General features: G+C 41.6%; 7 protein-coding genes across 7 annotated transcripts; 6 read left to right on the top strand and 1 right to left on the bottom strand.

Moving 5' to 3' along the window:
• Positions 1-140: 140 nt before the first annotated feature.
• On the top strand, positions 141-332 carry PICMEDRAFT_59724 (hypothetical protein; the record flags this gene model as incomplete). The annotated part of the gene is made up of 1 exon (XM_019163385.1): positions 141-332. The coding sequence occupies one exon, from the start codon at positions 141-143 to the stop codon at positions 330-332; it is 192 nt and encodes a 63-aa protein (XP_019015959.1).
• A 4,144-nt stretch (positions 333-4,476) lies between these two features.
• On the top strand, positions 4,477-5,691 carry PICMEDRAFT_73657 (hypothetical protein; the record flags this gene model as incomplete). Its single annotated transcript, XM_019164544.1, has 1 exon — positions 4,477-5,691. The coding sequence occupies one exon, from the start codon at positions 4,477-4,479 to the stop codon at positions 5,689-5,691; it is 1,215 nt and encodes a 404-aa protein (XP_019015958.1).
• A 961-nt stretch (positions 5,692-6,652) lies between these two features.
• PICMEDRAFT_17374 (hypothetical protein) lies at positions 6,653-7,803 on the top strand. The gene has a single exon (XM_019161576.1). The coding sequence runs from the start codon at positions 6,948-6,950 to the stop codon at positions 7,695-7,697; it is 750 nt and encodes a 249-aa protein (XP_019015957.1). The 5' UTR covers positions 6,653-6,947; the 3' UTR covers positions 7,698-7,803.
• On the bottom strand, positions 7,784-8,876 carry PICMEDRAFT_68884 (hypothetical protein). The gene is made up of 2 exons (XM_019163510.1): positions 8,256-8,876; positions 7,784-8,234 (listed from the first exon to the last, which is right to left on the bottom strand). The coding sequence occupies exons 1-2, from the start codon at positions 8,750-8,752 to the stop codon at positions 7,811-7,813; spliced, it is 921 nt and encodes a 306-aa protein (XP_019015956.1). The 5' UTR covers positions 8,753-8,876; the 3' UTR covers positions 7,784-7,810.
• A 557-nt stretch (positions 8,877-9,433) lies between these two features.
• On the top strand, positions 9,434-10,708 carry PICMEDRAFT_12608 (hypothetical protein; the record flags this gene model as incomplete). Its single annotated transcript, XM_019159951.1, has 2 exons — positions 9,434-10,328; positions 10,353-10,708. The coding sequence occupies 2 exons, from the start codon at positions 9,434-9,436 to the stop codon at positions 10,706-10,708; spliced, it is 1,251 nt and encodes a 416-aa protein (XP_019015955.1).
• Positions 10,709-12,212: 1,504 nt separating this feature from the next.
• PICMEDRAFT_73652 (hypothetical protein) lies at positions 12,213-12,584 on the top strand (the record flags this gene model as incomplete). Its single annotated transcript, XM_019164543.1, has 1 exon — positions 12,213-12,584. The coding sequence occupies one exon, from the start codon at positions 12,213-12,215 to the stop codon at positions 12,582-12,584; it is 372 nt and encodes a 123-aa protein (XP_019015954.1).
• A 2,582-nt stretch (positions 12,585-15,166) lies between these two features.
• Positions 15,167-15,576, top strand: PICMEDRAFT_17371 (hypothetical protein). Its single transcript, XM_019161575.1, has one exon. It carries the CDS (start codon positions 15,185-15,187, stop codon positions 15,341-15,343), a length of 159 nt encoding a protein of 52 aa, XP_019015953.1. The 5' UTR covers positions 15,167-15,184; the 3' UTR covers positions 15,344-15,576.
• The last annotated feature ends 1,796 nt before the right edge of the window (positions 15,577-17,372 follow it).

The raw sequence follows: 17,372 nt of genomic DNA, 5'->3' as shown, positions 1-17,372 counted from the left end.
ACTTTTTCTGCTGCTCACGTATTGCCCCTTTTGGTCAAAGCACAAAATTGAACAAATCTTCTTTGTCTTGCTGTTTTTGATAACGATGATTCAACATTTTTTGGCTGATTGGTTTCCACTGTTGGTTGGAATAATGGAAAATGAACCAGATGGCAATCCCTGGAGAATTCGCAGTAGGTTTCCTTTGCTTTATTACTCGAAAATGGCGAGAGAGCCATCAAAAGAAATTAGAAGAGTATTATGAGAAAAAGAACAATACGGAATCGAAGAAGGTTTACGAACTGAGCATAAACTCAAGTGTTACAAGAGGCTACGCGTGTTATACTTTCTAGATGTCATGAGTGTAATTCTCCTATTCGAAGGTGCATCCTTAGTAATATATGAGTTTGAACCAGAGTCTAAGAGTTTGTATGGAAAACTTTTAACTCTCTTAAAGAAAAGACAGTCCGAAACGGGGGCTAACAATCCACACTGCTCAAACATATGAAGTTGAGAACTTTCAGTAACCAATTTCTTCTGAACAAATTAGACGGTTTTTATTCGAAAAAAAAACTCTGCTTTTATGATAATGGGGATAGAATAATATTTATCAGATGAAAATACCCGTCTCAACATATATAATAGAAGCTGGTTGATTTTTTAATTTCTTCCTTGGTGATCTTCTGGAAAGGAAAAATTTTCAAGTGACGAATATTTTTCTGCCAAGCCTCCCAAAGTTTTGTTTATCTTCTTTACCACATTAAATAAATTTAATACAAACACAACGAGCCACCACAAATAAGCTGAATTTTAAATTCATTAAGTCTAAGTTCTTTGAAAAATTATATTTATCAAGTGCTGAAGTCTGAATATTCTATCGAACATCCATCGTAGTATTGCTATTTTTTTTTGATACTTTGTTGTTCATGAGCTACAGCTTATGTATTTTCTACAAGTACTAATTCAAACAAAATATACGAGTAGAAACCTCTAACATTTAAAACCTTTGCAAGTCGGCTAATTTTACCATTTTAGTTTAACTCAATGCTGTGTCTTAATGCAGATCCTATCATCAATAACAATGCTCTATATATCGTTTTCTCTGATCTCTCAATGTCGCTCGTTTCGCTATCTATCTGGATTCTTATCAGTCTTCGGCCTATTATTTCAATACCTCACCCCAAGCTGAATATCGTAGTAACATTCAATAAACGAACCTAGCCAATAAACTCATGATTTGAACTTGATCAAACATTTAGTTAGCAAGTCAGTGACCATGTTTTTGGTTCCGATTGAACCCATTCCACAAAGTTCTCCTGAAATTTTATGCCGGCGTAATTGACGCTTGATATAAATTGTCTGATTCTGTGATGATGAGCCTTATGTGATCATAGCATTCTGTATCCTTTATTGCCTCTAAAATTACAAGCGGCATTGTTCATTTTGAGCCCAATGTGTTTCCGTAATTGAGTCAACCTAAGTAATTCTTTTACAGCATAACCCAGCATCATGTATTCGGCTTCAGTGAATGATGATGCCACTGTCTGTTGTTTGGTAAACTTCCGCCCCGCAGCCTTATTTTCTAGCATTGCAGACGTAAGCCGTGATAGAGTTTCTGTCTGCATTAGTACAATCCAAAACAAATCACAGTAGCCAGCCAAGGGCAAACTCATGCTTTTCGTAGAGATAGTCTCAAACAGAGTGCACCATTGATATGACTAAGAACATGTTTGGCCGCGGCATATTGATTTAGATACGGAGCTTTGATATATCTGAATAACAGCGAAGCCGTGAATTCCAAGTCCATTCTCACTGTATTTACTGCAGATTGTAAAATGTAAAGCACATGAGCTTTAGCAAATAATTTTTTTAGCCGTGTGCTTATAATTTGTGAATCAGTTGTATAAAGTATTTTATATGATATCTTCTCCTAAGTTTGTTAAAAAGGTGTACTCTAAAAGGAATTAATTCTTGAGACAAGATGTCGAATGTCATTAAGAGCTAGGTAAAGGAAGCCGTAAATAATGAAATACGTTAAAATATAAAAGATAACGAAACGTATGGCATTGAAAGACAACGAAAAGATCCGTATGAGGATTTGGCATAATTAACCTGAAATCTGTTAATATAGCAGAGGTCCAGGGGTATAAACATGAGAGGTTTTCTCTTTTATAGAGTTATGTGTTACCAGAAGTCATATAAGTTGTTTTAATGAGGTAACAAAAATTAAGAGAAAATGGATATTCATGATAGAATAGCTAGATTGCAGCAAGAAGATATTGTATAGAATATTGAATAACCGAATCTTAAACAAAAAATATACATATAGAGATCACTATATGTTAGTCAAACTTTATGTATTTTAACAGAAACGTGCGGGTTGACAATCTCGTTTTGCATGAGGTTCTCCGATTCACCCAAGCTTTTCCTTACTGATAAACATTTAGTTGAAGTACTGTTATCTATTTTTCACTTAGACATTGCTGGTTTCCAGTTTGGCGTTACTAAATTATCTAGCTACTTGGTCAAACTTTCGATGTGAGTAATGTCAACCGAAACATGGCTGTCATGAACAACTCCAAAAAGCACGACCCCAACTTGAGAATTCTTTGAGGATTGATGAACTCTTAGAGAAAAACTATTCCAAATCCTTTATGTGCTGGTGTTATCATTCCAGATAGGCATAGTATTTTGACTTATATTCCTGCAAGGGTGTCTGTTTCAAATCTCCTACTTAGGGCTTTGAACAAGTATATTATTAAGTTGTGTCATGTATCTATATTTTTTCTTGCAGTAGGTGTTGATGAAGAGCCAGCAAATCATCGTTCCAAGGGACTCAAAGCATGTTTTTTTTTCTGAGTCTATAGGTTGGGGCATTAATCAAGAAGATGGTTACATAACGTAACAACTGCAATGGCTGGTTGGCAACAGTATAGGCAAGTTAGATGTCGAAAGCATCAAGCAGGATGTGACTGGGAAGGTTCAGGGCGTAAAGACATCTTTTTGATTTTCGATATGTTAGTACCATTGAAAACGAAAGAAATTTTTGCTGAGAAACAAATACTTTGCAAAGTATTTGTGATTACCTCATAAACAAGCAACGGAAAGTTTGACATGTCTTACCCGCAGAGAGTCTAAGCTGCAACAACACTAGTTTGGTATCTGCTTTTTAGGATGTACCAACAATAGCAAGTATCCAAGGGTATACTTTCAGCACAACAGTGTTGCTAGTCCGGGTCTTGAAAGAGCAGAAGTTGACTACAAACAGAGTGTTTTCAATCTTCTCCACCATGAGTGCACCCCCAACAGGGGTAGCACCTTGGAGCACATCTATACACAACAAGCCGGCTTGAAAATAAGACGCTCTGCCTTATCCAATCCATGCAACATAAGGCGATGCCTATTGTTGGAGTCCTACCAGTCCTATGCACGTATCGTCTGTGCTCCGACCGCGTGTTGCCCTGAATATAAGCCTTGATAAGCCGTGCGACCCACAAAACATTGATTGATCTTATCGTCTTATTGTTTTGATACTTCAAGACAGGGCAAGCAGTACTTCCACTTCTCATGCTTCAACTCTTTATATACAAGTCCTTCGACACTCACAATCACAGTTGACCCGAACATTTCAACCCGCTTCGCTTGTTTTAGACGGTACAGTTTCGGTCTTTCCTCTACCCTACGCTTTTTTGCTCTTTAAGCTGCAACAGCACAATGTAATGACAAGAAGTGTTGTATCTTTCTTCCATGTGCTCAGCCTTGCTTCCAACCATATACGATCTTCCGCTTCATAGTCCAAGAAATGGAAAGAACATGCAGATTGTAGTGTTGAAAGGTTTGCTCTAAATATCCCACGACTCCTCTAATATCCGTAACAAACCATCACATAAGCTCACAGAGATTTCAAGAACTCTCTGAACGCAGAAACCCCCCTGTCTGGCCTCAGACTGAACGATTTCACACAATCCCCCCACTACAAATCAGTGCTTCCCGGATTGACGAGCGTCAGAATCTTCAATCCGCCCATACCATGCAAAACGCATTCGTCAATCCGAGCACGCCATACAAAAAAATCGTCAATCCGGGCATTTTACATAGTAATCTGAAATTTCCATATATATATATAGAATAAGAAGTATCAATTAATTATAGTTATGATATCTCTTCACTTAACATATTTAAAATATCAAAGGAAAGTTCATTATTTCCTAAAAAAGAATTTTTCTTTTGCCCTTTATCTTTTATCATTTCATAAAGCAAGACTATCGACGCTTCACTTATGAATATATCTCACAATATATACCGCGCACGTGGCACCCAATTTAGCTTAATTATTACTAATCGCGGCCAGCGGTTGATGCCCACTTTTTCCAAAATGATATAAAAGTTTTGAATATTTCACACGGAGGATCATGGAGCGGTACAGTACCCCAAGCCAAATTACTAACATAATCCATCGAGCCATTAGGTTCCAAGTAAGCATCTACACTTGCTAGGATGATTTTTCTGAAAGAAAACGCACTACGTCGGGCATGGTCCAGTTTATCGATTACTGATAAGATTCTACCTGTTGCAATAATTTTGGCAATTGTGTTAGGCGTTCTGCTCTCAGTTTTTGTACCAAGTTCCAGGAGAGCATTTGATGGGGTCGAAGTTGTGGGTGTTTCTGTACCTCTAGCAGTGGGTCTTATTGTGATGATGATTCCCCCATTATGCAAAGTTGAATGGGAAAAGTTTCACAGGCTGATTCTGCAGAAGAAATACCTAAATCACATAGTAATATCGTTAATCTTAAATTGGATAGTTTGTCCATTCTTGATGTTTGGTTTGGCCTGGTTGACATTATTTGACAAACCTGAATATCGTATTGGTATCATCATGATTGGTCTAGCAAGATGCATCGCTATGGTGTTAGTTTGGAACAATATTGCTGGGGGTGATGCGAATTTGTGTGCTATATTAGTTCTACTCAATAGTGTTTTACAGATCGTGTTGTATGCTCCCTATCAGATATTTTTTTGTTATGTCATAACAGGTGAATATCACAAGGACTCTTCCAACGCTATCTCATATTCATTAGTGGCTAAGAGTGTGGCTTTCTTTTTAGGTGTGCCCTTGGGTTTTGGCTTAATCATTCGACTTTTGGCATCTCTGACCATCGGTATTCAACGGTTTGAAAAAAAAGTTTTACCATTTATCTCACCATGGGCCTTTATTGGATTGATATATACAATTATTGTGATTTTTATTGAAAGAGGCTATTCTTTCATAAAAGATATCCGTACAGCTCTTCGCTGTTTTGTTCCATTGATCGTTTATTTTACCATAACCTGGTTTGGTACGTTTTTCTTGCTGAGATGGCTATTGGGAAGAACTGCTCCAAATTTGGAGGCCTTTGAGGATGAGGATGACGAAAAAGAAGCTTTACTTTGCGGATGTGAGGAAGAAGTAGCCAATGGATCAAGAACAGTAAGCAAAGGCTGCTCTGCAAACTATTCTGAAATAATAACTCAGACTTTTACAGCAGCGTCAAACAATTTTGAATTGAGTTTGGCTATTGCAATATCTATATATGGATCAGGTAGTGACCAGTCTATTGCTGCAACATTTGGCCCCCTATTGGAAGTACCGATTTTATTGTTTCTCTGCTTTGTGGCCCAGTTACTTAAGTTTAATTTTGAGTGGAGTGACATTAATGTGAATGAAGACTAGGGAATCCAATTACTAGACATAGCTTTTTCTATATTTAGATTCCAATTAGGTCGGCAACTGTTTTGTATTTATCAGCTTTTATAACTTTGGTATTAAAGTAGACTGGGATTAAGGTTAATTGCGCATTATTTGGTCTGAGTTAATGGGAACGATGATATTTTCACCAGTTTACTCTCTTTATCCCAATCAAGTTTTTCAAAGAAGTAGGCACTATTGTTCTGTAAAAGAAATTATTGATTCCCACATGCAAGCAGGTAAATGACCTGAGACTAGAACATAGATGGCTAGCGTAATGTTTACTTTCATTATATTACCCCTAGTGTCACGGCTATGCGGATTCCCCAATAACAGTCAGGGTTCCCGCATTTTTACTCACTTAAATATGTCCAGCAACTGATATAGCTACCATGACAGTGGCTGACGCTTTTCTCCACTGTATGACTGCAGAACAACTGGATAAAGTCTTACCATAAAAGTTCAGGCGGAACAGCTTTTGATAGAAGTGGTAATCACAATTTAATAGATAGAAGTATTTTTTGATATGTAGTAATCTATCTAGCCTAGGCTTTTTTTGAGTTTGATTACAGCATTACGATAACTGATTCAACTTCTGAGCTAGAAAAAGTAGGAAGTGATGATTTTAAGAACTCATTACCAGTGAAATAACTGGGATAACAAGACTTAATAATGTTATTTAATAACCTCGATTAGTACTTTATCGTATACGTTCTGGGTGCTCAGAATTTAGAACTAATTGAAGCGGGGTAGCATTTTTTGCAGATGCCAATCATATTAGTATCAGCTTACATCCACAAAACATGAAACCGCTTAAGAGGCTTTTACGGCTGACAAAGGCTGCCATGCATCAATAATATTTTTGGCCAATTTAAAAAGCACATTGTGTCTTTGACTAACAGCTGTGTGGATGCTGGTTTGAGTTGGTCTGAACTTTTTGGAATCTGCCAACACAGGTATGGATCAACCAGTTACTGGACGATCGTCGTTTTCTCAAAAAGTTGACCTGCCATCGCTTTCAAGTTTAGACTCAAGCTTTAGCAGCACAGCCTCAACATTAAAACCCGATAAGATCCAGATTTCATCATTCTAAAAGCACGAAATTTGCCCCTGATAAGCTTTTATCAGCCTCTTTCTAAGGTTTCCATCTATGCTGCCAAAGAGTTCTTATCTCTTTTTTTTTGAGGGGAATTACCTCTTTTTGATAACGTTTGGAGAAGTAAGTCGTCATATAAGCAGATATGTCTTCTCCGGCTACCCCAGACTGGGAGAGTGAAGATCTCGGCTATGACAGTGAATTTGTTGACTTGAACTTAATCTCATTTTTGGAAAAACAAAAATTTAACGGTTTGCAAGATGAAAACGGAGAGTTTTTGAGCCCCATTGAAAGGAGCAGTTTACTGGAAACCTGGCTTTTGAGACTTGAACTAGGTTTTAAAGTTTTCAACGTTTCAGAAGATCTTAAGACCAGTTTTGTCATTCTTGCGGTGGATGGTGATACTAAACATTGGCTAGGCCTAGAAGAAAAAGCAGGACGCAAGTTAAAAGATTTAAGCTGGGATGAGTTTAAGGAAAAAATGAAAACTGAATACCACAAGAACCCTGACAAGGATACTCGCTACTATCTTGATCAGTTTTTTGAATTAAGATGGGAACCAAGCACGACATTTTCAGATTACAACAGTAAGTTTGAAAAGCTCAGAGCTCAATGCTGCGGAGAGCTGAACAATCATGGGGTAGTGGCAAAATATATCCATGGTTTACCTCACTTTGTGAGAAGGAAGATTGATTTAGAAGGATGTACTAGGGTGTGGGAAGTCCAGGAGAAGGTCCTCTGCTTGAGTTCCGAGTGGAAAAAGCCGAATAGGGATGTTACTTACGGAGATTCTTGTGCACTGAGACCAATGCATCACCATCACCATAGGGGGTTTAAAACTAAAGGCTGGGGACACCGTGGCCAACACGGAGGGTACAAGAGACACTATCATTGATCTTCGAGGAGAATTTTTGGCACCGAAGCAATTTTCAAAGTTTACAATTATTGCTTTTTGAATATTTAGCTAATTTTTTGTTTAATCAATTATATGGATCTTCTATACATCACTTAATCAGTATGATAAGAGGTGGCAGAAGTAATTGCACCATTGGAAGCAACAACTTCAACTTCATAATCTGCACAAAATGAACTATACAAGTTTTCGGCGCTGGCTGTCATTTCGTAGGTGTACTTTGCCTCTTGGTCAGGGATGACATCTCTTCTGTATCTCCCGGAGGGTTGAACAGAGTCTACTTGCATTTGAACCTCACAATAAGTATCCATTAAACAGAGCAGATAGGCGGCCTCTCCAACATTTGTGCCAGCTGTCAACAATCCATGGTTTTTCAGAATAATAACTCGGTTGGTCGGGCCCATCGCTTCGGCAATATGTTTAGCCTCCTGGGATTCTAAAACTACCCCACCAAAGTCGTTATACACTGTATGATTTTTGTAGAAAATGCATGCGTCCTGATTGAGCATATCCAAATGACTTCCAAGGGCGGAAAATTACTTACCAGCTCTCGAGTGAACATGACATATTGCGTTTACGTCGGGTCGGGCTTTATGAATAGTTGAATGGATCTTGAAACCAGCAGCATTAATTGTTGCTCTGTTTCCGCCAATGACATTCCCATACTCATCAACATGAACCATATGCTGGGGAGTCAAAAGAGAAAAATGAACTGCTAGAGGGTTGATCCAGAAAGTGTCTGGATCAATCGGGTCTCTCACAGAAATGTGTCCAGCGGGACCTTCGCAAAACCCCTTTCTCGCAAAAACCCGGAAAGCTCCTGCCATTAAATTCAACAGCCATTCTCTTTTGATAAATGGATCGGTGATTTTTGGAAGTCTGTATGGATGTTTATAAATACCCATAGCAATGTTATTGACTCCGTCTTTAACTTCTGTGTTGTATCCTCTCAAGTTAACATTTTCTTGCTTTTCTTCTTTCCGTGTTTCCACAGGCTGCAGCTTCAAAGCTGCATGCACAGCTGTTTGGGTAGTCATTTTTTCTTATTTGGTAAAAGAGGAACTGCCAACCGAAATCAGCGTTTGAACCGCCTGCTTATGCCAATGTCATGTACTTCGGAGGTCTACACAGCTTCTTTATATAGTGGCTGATAAGAAACGCTCCACAGTTTGTCCGCGGAAAAGTTTGCCGAAGCCTTTTTACGTTATCTTGCCATTTGCGGTAGCTGATTAGGCGGAGGTATTACCTTTCTTATTGTTCTCCATTGCAAACCTGTCATACTTTACGGCTAGTTCTGAGACAGGTAGAGTATATTAGCAGCTATGTTTGATAAGTATTGGACTATGGGAAAGACTGTAGAACAGCCTTGTGGCGTCCCCAGTAACGATCTTATTATGGCTGTCGTGCTCTTAAATTAACTCCAGTAGACTTTCAAAATCAGTAACGAGCACTTACGAAACATTTGAAAGGCGACAGAATATTCTTTCCGCTTGTTATACTTCTCGATCTCAGATTCTATCTCCTATTCCCTGCCCTCCTTATTACACATCAGAATGATGCTTCTGGCTGTGCAGAGAGTGTACCGATTAGGAAAGTGAAAATTTTCAAATTTACTTGAATGTTATCGTCATCAACAGCTTCCAGATTGTAGACTAGGCATTGAATGATATATCGACTTCAAGAACCCGTGTAGAAAAAAATAAAGCGGTAAGCCCATAATGTCTGATTTGCATGAGCTTTGTTATTTCAAAAATCGCCCCATTACGAGGGAAGAATACTTGGTGCCATTGAAGGCATATTTGAAAGCGGGGATTCCAGCTACATACACCACGGAAGAGGCCTACAACTACGAACACGGCGTCGAAAAAGAAGCTGAGAGCAACACTACTCCAATGCATTTGATTTGTGAACATGTGCCGAAGGACCTGAACGAAGAAGAAGAATCCGTCGTTTTGGAAATGATGGAACAACTCTGGCTAAATGGAGCAGGATGGTGTTTGCTCAACGATAAGCAAGAAACACCTGCGTGTGTACTATTGAGGCGGGGACTACACGGATCAAAATACTGGGACAGCTGTGTTGACTCTGGTGTACGTGCGGAAGTTTTGTTGCGTAAGTTGAACGACCCTAATGTGGAGTTTTTGGATGATCCCGCTGATGAGTTCTCTGAAGTTGCGGAAGAGGATGACGTGCCTGAATTGGTTGACGAAACAAAGTTGAGCACCGAGCAAAACAAAGAAAGTGGCGAAGCAGCCAAGGCTGTTGAAATTGTTCAGGAAATGTACAATGGTCCTGCAGGGGCAACAGACACCTATTTGAACACTGAATTAGAATACAAAAATGGTGCTCTGGTTACAAAAGAAGGTGCTGACGGAGTAATGATGCAGTGGGAAGATGAATTAATGAAGGCTGGCTCCGAATCTCTGTTCAAATCTATTGAAGACCCAAATGACATCAACATCCTTAACATAGGCTTCGGGATGGGGATCATCGATACCATGATTCAGGAAAAGAGGCCCACCAAGCATTACATATGTGAGGCACACCCAGATGTTTTGAGAAAGATGAAGGAAGAAGGGTGGTATGAAAAGCCAGGAGTTGTCGTCTTGGAAGGTAAATGACAAGAGACCTTACCAGACTTGCTCACCAAGGGCGTGTTTTTCGACGGAATATACTACGATACATTTAGTGAACATTATGAGGATATGGTAAATGACCTTTTTGATGTTGTGGTGGGACTTTTGAAGCCAACTGGAGTCTTTTCTTTTTTCAACGGTTTAGGCGCCGACCGTCTAGTGTGCTATGAGGTGTACAAAAAGGTGGTGGACTTAGATTTATCTAACTACGGCATGTCTGTTGAGTTCAAAACGATGAAGGCACCTGTAACTACTCTACAGGAAAACGATGATTCCCCTGATTCGGTATGGAAGGACATCAAGCGTGCTTATTGGAGATGCCCACTATACTACCACCCTGAGGTCAGGTTCATGTAGAGATAGCTTTTCCGAATCTTATTTAAGTGATTACTGCCCATCACCAGCATCCATCGATGATCCATGCGCTGATTTGTATTATTGAACTGTCTAACGGTTTGTAGTTAAACAAATGAACCATTGCTCGTGTGACACCAAATCTGCCATATTTCAATCAAGAGAACTTCAATTGCACCTCTCTACCATTGATAGCCACGTAAACAGAATGATTATGAGAGCTAATCTAAATAACTCTAGTTTCCGGTTAGGGAACGGGAGTATTTTGCGCCGCCTTAGTTTGCGGTCCTCTTTGATTTGGCAAAGATAATGTCACTTCCACTGGCGCAGCTTGGGTTTTTCCAAATTATTGCAAAACTCAACATCAAACTTTTGAATGAGTGCTTTACAAAGTTTCTCAACTCCAGTATGATGTGAATTGTGCTCGAGGGCTACGAGATCCACATGGCTACTAATATGGGAATTCTCGCTCCAGTATGGCAAAAGGGGTCTTTTGTGAAAAACGTTTGTTAGCGAAACACCCTCTCGTGAAAAATGCCGAAATCAAGAGGCCCCTCTCGTGAGAGCGCTGCTCGAAAACGACCCTTTTGTGATTAGTATGGGGAAAAAATCGGGCCGGCGAGCTTGCCGGAGGGGGAATTTTCGACGATTTTTCCGTTTCCTGTTTTCTGACGGTATGTGGTCGGTGTTCTTGCTGGACTGGAGCTAAGAAGAATAGTAGTCCATTAAAGCAGCACACACTACAATGGACAGTCTACAGTACAAGTGAATATTGCGATTATCATGGGAGTGTCTTTGACACCGTTAATGATGTGGCCACAAGGTTGTTGTCCTGTGTGGATCAAGAGGCTCATTTGAAGACAGCTAGAAGACAATACTGCCTTGAGCATTGGGAGACGTACAATAGAAACAGCAGTGACAGTAATGTGGCAGCCAGGTGGCTGTCTGTTGTTGTGACAGGCTGGACAGGGGAATGTAGACCGGGAAGTTGTCCAAGCAGTTCTTAGTCGTCCACGCAATTGATCTGTTGATGATTAGAACACACCATTGACAATGACATTCCTGAGACTCAAGTGATGTGTGTCAGCACATGGAACCCACGTTGTTCTGATTGCATCATTGGGATCTGGACTTGGCAAAGGCTGGAAATGGCCTACGACTGTATAGTTTATATATTCTGTTACATCCAGTACTCGAGACACTTGTACTGATATATACACCGAATAGTGGCATGGCATCATACAAAATACCGAACGCAAGCCTCCCTGCATCATGTTGATGGCTGGGTGCTGATCCTCGCCAAACCAGCCCCTTGTACAGCCTTTCGACGGGTGTTTTGACCAGCCTTTTCGCCAACAATTGGCCCACATTCTGGACAACCGTCTACGATGGAGATACTGTGTCCAGTACTTGAGCTAGCTCATTATTGCATGTCTTGTCTACTACGGTTATCTTCTACTTGTGTTCATGGTGACACCGAATCAGGAGGAACACCACCGAACCAAAGATGTCTGAAGAACAAAACATTCTAGCAAGCAAGAGATTTGATATTATCGAAGGGTTGATTGTCGACCACACGAAGAAGTGTGTGGTCACTCCCTACAAGAAGGAGATTGCGGACAAGATCCCGTTGATTAGCTACATCAAGGAGCTGTACGACGACTGGGAGACCTATCCTACCGGTACCGTTATCAGGTACGAGTGTCCTCATACCAAGAGAATTGTTCAGGAAAACACCAAGACCAAGGTCTTCAGAAAGCCGGATGAGGAAATGATGAAGAAGTACAACCTGGACGAGCGGTTTTTGACCAACCAGGATCTGTTCTTTGCCGTCCACAACTCAATGTCGGGCATCGAAGCCGACTGTGTTTGCTACTAATATGGGAATTCTCGCTCCAGTATGGCAAAAGGGGTCTTTTGTGAAAAACGTTTGTTAGCGAAACACCCTCTCGTGAAAAATGCCGAAATCAAGAGGCGCCTCTCGTGAGAGCGCTGCTCGAAAACGACCCTTTCGTGATTAGTATGGGGAAAAAATCGGGCCGGCGAGCTTGCCGGAGGGGGAATTTTCGACGATTTTTCCGTTTCCTGTTTTCTGACGGTATGTGGTCGGTGTTCTTGCTGGACTGGAGCTAAGAAGAATAGTAGTCCATTAAAGCAGCACACACTACAATGGACAGTCTACAGTACAAGTGAATATTGCGATTATCATGGGAGTGTCTTTGACACCGTTAATGATGTGGTCACAATGTTGTCCTGTCTGGATCAAGAGACTCATTTGAAGACAGCTAGAAGACAATCCTGCCTTGAGCATTGGGAGACGTACAATAGAAACAGCAGTGACAGTAATGTGGCAGCCAGATGGCTGTCTGTTGTTGTGACAGGCTGGACAGGGGGTACCGGGAGAGTTGTCCACGCAATTGACCTGTTAATGCTTAGAATATTACCACTGGAAATTGAACTCAGATCAGCTGATGATGTTAATAGATGAATGTGAATTCTTGGCAACTGAATTGAGTGGATGTCCGATAAAAAGATTCAAGTATAGTCTGTGATTGAACACTACATGCAAGAGGAAGTTATCAGCACACTATTCGACGGTTGAAGCGATCAAGTAGTAGTTCAGAGCTCAATCCATGGTATATTCTGCTGGTTATGAGGGACTGGAAAGACATTTATTCACAACCAGTGGATCAGCAATAGGTTCCCATGAAGATCAGCGGACCATTTATCCGTCTGGTTCACAAGGACTGTCTAATTCAGAATGTGACTATGGGGATCGTTAGGAACGGATACGTACAAATGGCCAGTGCCAGTAGTGGAAGAAGATAAGTTCAGGCCTTCCTCAGTTCGATAGTGTACAAGTAGTTTACAGAAACAGTGCTATATTGAAGAGGCAGTTATGTTTTGTTTTGCTGGAGTTATCGAAGTAAATCAACTGTACAATCTGGATGGTCTTTGATGCTAGCCACTGGCGAGTTAGGGAGAAGATAGCTGGTAAGAAACGTTCAGGTATTGGACGGAGACTGGTAGTTGAAATGTTTGTTTACTGATTACGAACTAATGAGAGACTTGATATTAGGCCTGATTTGTCGTTGAGTCGGCAATTGATAGGGCGGGTGTTCGTTAGCTGGACAGACATGCTATAATTTAGAATTGAAAATTGAGAAGCCTGTACTCTGTTGTGTTTGCAGAGAAGCAATTCGAGCATTTTGTGGACCTGGGCAGAACCCAGCTGGCCAGTAAAACTTGAGTTTGTAGCTATTTAACTAGAGAATATTTCTAGTTGCTGAGCTTGGTGAATGATAAATTGTTTAGAAAAATGACGAGAGTTCAGATGTCTGAGACAGATGAGGAGGAGACGTTCAGATACTCTAGACAGAGTACTCGTTTGATATAGTGTTCTATTTGATTGTCTTGCCGAAGGTCGATGTAAGATCCGCTAGATATCGAACTTTTCGGGCGGTTAGCCACAGAAGTTATTGCCGTAGTGTATATGAGAGGACGAGTTCAAAGGAACAATATGTTGAAATAACTGTAGCTGAGGAGAAGAGGTCCGGATATTTGCTGGGTCAGGGTATGTATTCAGACGAGTCAGCGCTTGCATGTAAAGACGGATACATGAGAGTTGTCAGATTATGTTCCAGTATAGTCTAGGGAAAGTGATGAGATGTTCAAGTGATGTGTGGACCAGCTGTAGTATGATTCAATAGACCCGAAGTCTTTTATTGAAATGAAGTATTCTAGTCAGCAGTAATTTCACAATGTTTTGTCCAATTGCAAGTCTCGAATAAATGATGCTGGTGTGTCTGTTTTTGATCTTTAAGCAAGCAATTGAAGGAAATGCAGGTTAGGTTGATGATGTCAGTTGAAAAAGAAACAATCGCTGTACCATGCTGTAGTTGAGGAGAATACGTTCAGACGTTTCCTGTGCCAGGATATGAGTCGAGTAGATGATTGGCTGAGATAGAAGAGGTAGTTGAGGAAATGACGTTCAGGTTATTGCTAGACCGGGGTATGAGTAGACCGGGGTATGAGTTGACCGGTGGTATAAGCAGACGGATTGCAGCTGAGTATAGAAGTAGACGAAGCTAATTTACCAGTGGCAGTTGTGAGAACAGTCCCAGGCTAGTTGGATTGGTTGCTGTTGAAATGTGTAACAGGACTAGCAGACTAGCAGACTAGCAGAGTGGTAGATGTTTGAGCCTGTTGAAGTTATTTTGTAGTTGAAGAGAAGAAGTAGTTTGGGCTAGATGTGGAGTCTGTAGCTGGACGGTGGATGGGACTGTGGCAGTTGTATCAGGTCCGCAGATATTGGCCGTTGGAACATGCATGTTGTTCTTTGTTGATTGTTCTCTTGATGATACTGGTTGAAAAGAGGTCGAGCAGAGAGCCGTGGGCCGTTGTGATTGAGGAGAGTACGTTCAGACGTTTCCTGTGCCAGGGTATGAGGTGAGTAGATGGCTGGCTGTGATGGACGAGATGGACCAGAAGATCAGAATGAGTTCTGTTAGGATCAGAATGAGTTCTGTTAGGATCAAAATGAGTTCTGTCAAAAGTGTTATCTGCGATATTCCGGACGAGCCGATGGCCAGGATCTACGATAAGAATTTTCTTTTCAGCATGATGGGGTTTGCATGAGGACGAGATTGAATTCCCCGAGTGTGTTCGAGAATGTGCAGCCTGTCTGATGTACAGCCTGTTCTATGTATTTTGTCAATGAACCAACGATGCCGGGAATCTCGTTCTACATTGAGAAAAGTTTGTAGTCTTTCAGATGGATAGTGGAAATGGATGAAGTCGTTGCATTAGGCTTGACTATCCCGAAATATAAGTGTTTATTCCAGTACAAGATATGTTTGAAGTACTGCCAGTTCTTGTTTGCTGTATCTTTCCGTGTAATATCAATCAAAGGAAAGGTTTGTTCAAGCTGTTGGGTGTGTTTTAATTGAGAAGAGGAAGTTCAGACAGTCCCTGTATTTGCAGGAGGTATAGTTTGAATGAATGGAGCTAAGTTCTAATGGATGAGGAAGGTTCTGTTGTTGGCAATTGTGGACAATTGTGGACAATTGTGGACAATTGTGGCCAGATGCTAGATACCTGGTCACGCCAAGTAGTGGCTGTGGGTGATTACATGGTTAATCATGTGTTGAATGAATGCTCTAGTCGGATGAGAAGATACCATGGACCGTTTGTAGTTGAGGAGAAGACGTTCAGACGTTTCCTGTGCCAGTAAAAGATACGGTTCGATAGGTTTGTGTCGGAGACGTGAACGTGGTCTGTGTGGCAGGTGGTGCCTGAAGTGCTGTAACTCTGTATCTAAACAGGTGTGGAGTATGGGCTGTAACTCGTGCAGTTCTGGGAATGCTGCCCCGAGACCGGTCTAGTCGTGATATCCGAGTGCTGTTTGTGGGGGGAGGATGTTCTTGGAGCCCGTATGATCCGGGAGTATCATGCGCTGGTGGGCATGTAATGGGCGGAGCGGCCACGTATGTTGTGGGGAAGATGGGTTGTCGAAGCGAAGGCTTGGCGCGGGAGGCTCTGCGCGGACGATTTTGCGCCGCGCGACCGTTATGCAAGTGCATGCGATGCGATGCAAGCGCATGCGAGAGCATGCAAGGGGTGCGCGAAAAGTTTTTTTCCGGGGAGATGAGGTTACGGCCGGGACCGGCGATAAGGGTCGGTGCGAGCGGTTATGTCCGGACGAGGGCCGACCAGGACGGCCACAGGAAGCAGGTCCCTGGTGCAGTTTTTCACGGCGAGTGCAGTGGTGGTGGTCCGGGCGTGTGGCCCGGGGCCGCTGGCGAGATATGGCCGGATGAAGTGCGTACGACAGGGTTTACGTTGTGGAGGTTGGTACCAGATATTGGCTGGGTGTGGGCTGTTTGATGCTGTGATGGATGTGGTCAGAAACGCTGATTGCGGGAATGTACGTGGTTTGGCCGTGTGGGACGTGGTTCGTGAGAAACGGCGGGCCGAAGTTGTGAGATTTACGAAAAATGCGAGAAAGTTGAAAATGATGAAGATGCTCTGAATATTATAGAAATATCTGTGGAGATAGTATTCTGTGATATACCAGATGGGAAAAGGAGGGAGGAATAGGCAGTATACGGAGAGGAATAGGGTAGTTGAAGAGAAGGCGTGCAGGACCAGAAGCATGGACGTGAAGAGAGGGAGGAGAAGACGATACAAGTGCCGGGAGGCGGGTATTTATTGTTGTTTATGTTGGATGGTGGTGGAAATGTTCGTTTTTAAACCGTTTTTTTAGATAGTTTGGCGGGGGGTGTGTGGGAAGTGGGGAGGTATTTTTTGTTGTTTGAAATGTTCGTTTTTAAACCGTTTTTTTAGATAGTTTGGCGGGGGGTGTGTGGGAAGTGGGGAGGTATTTTTTGTTGTTTGAAATGTTCGTTTTTAAACCGTTTTTTTAGAACTAGGTGTGCGGGGTATAGAACTAGGTGTGCGGGGTATAGAACTAGGTGTGCGGGGTATAATAGAACTAGGTGTGCGGGGTATAATAGAACTAGGTGTGCGGGGTATAATAGAACTAGGTGTGCGGGGTATAATAGAACTAGGTGTGCGGGGTATAATAGAACTAGGTGTGCGGGGTATAGAACTAGGTGTGCGGGGTATAATAGAACTAGGTGTGCGGGGTATAATAGAACTAGGTGTG

The sequence above is a fragment of the Pichia membranifaciens genome (assembly GCF_001661235.1).
Source record: "Pichia membranifaciens NRRL Y-2026 unplaced genomic scaffold PICMEscaffold_5, whole genome shotgun sequence".
NCBI lineage: Eukaryota > Fungi > Ascomycota > Pichiomycetes > Pichiales > Pichiaceae > Pichia > Pichia membranifaciens.
This window is presented reverse-complemented; position numbering and strand designations above follow the sequence as displayed.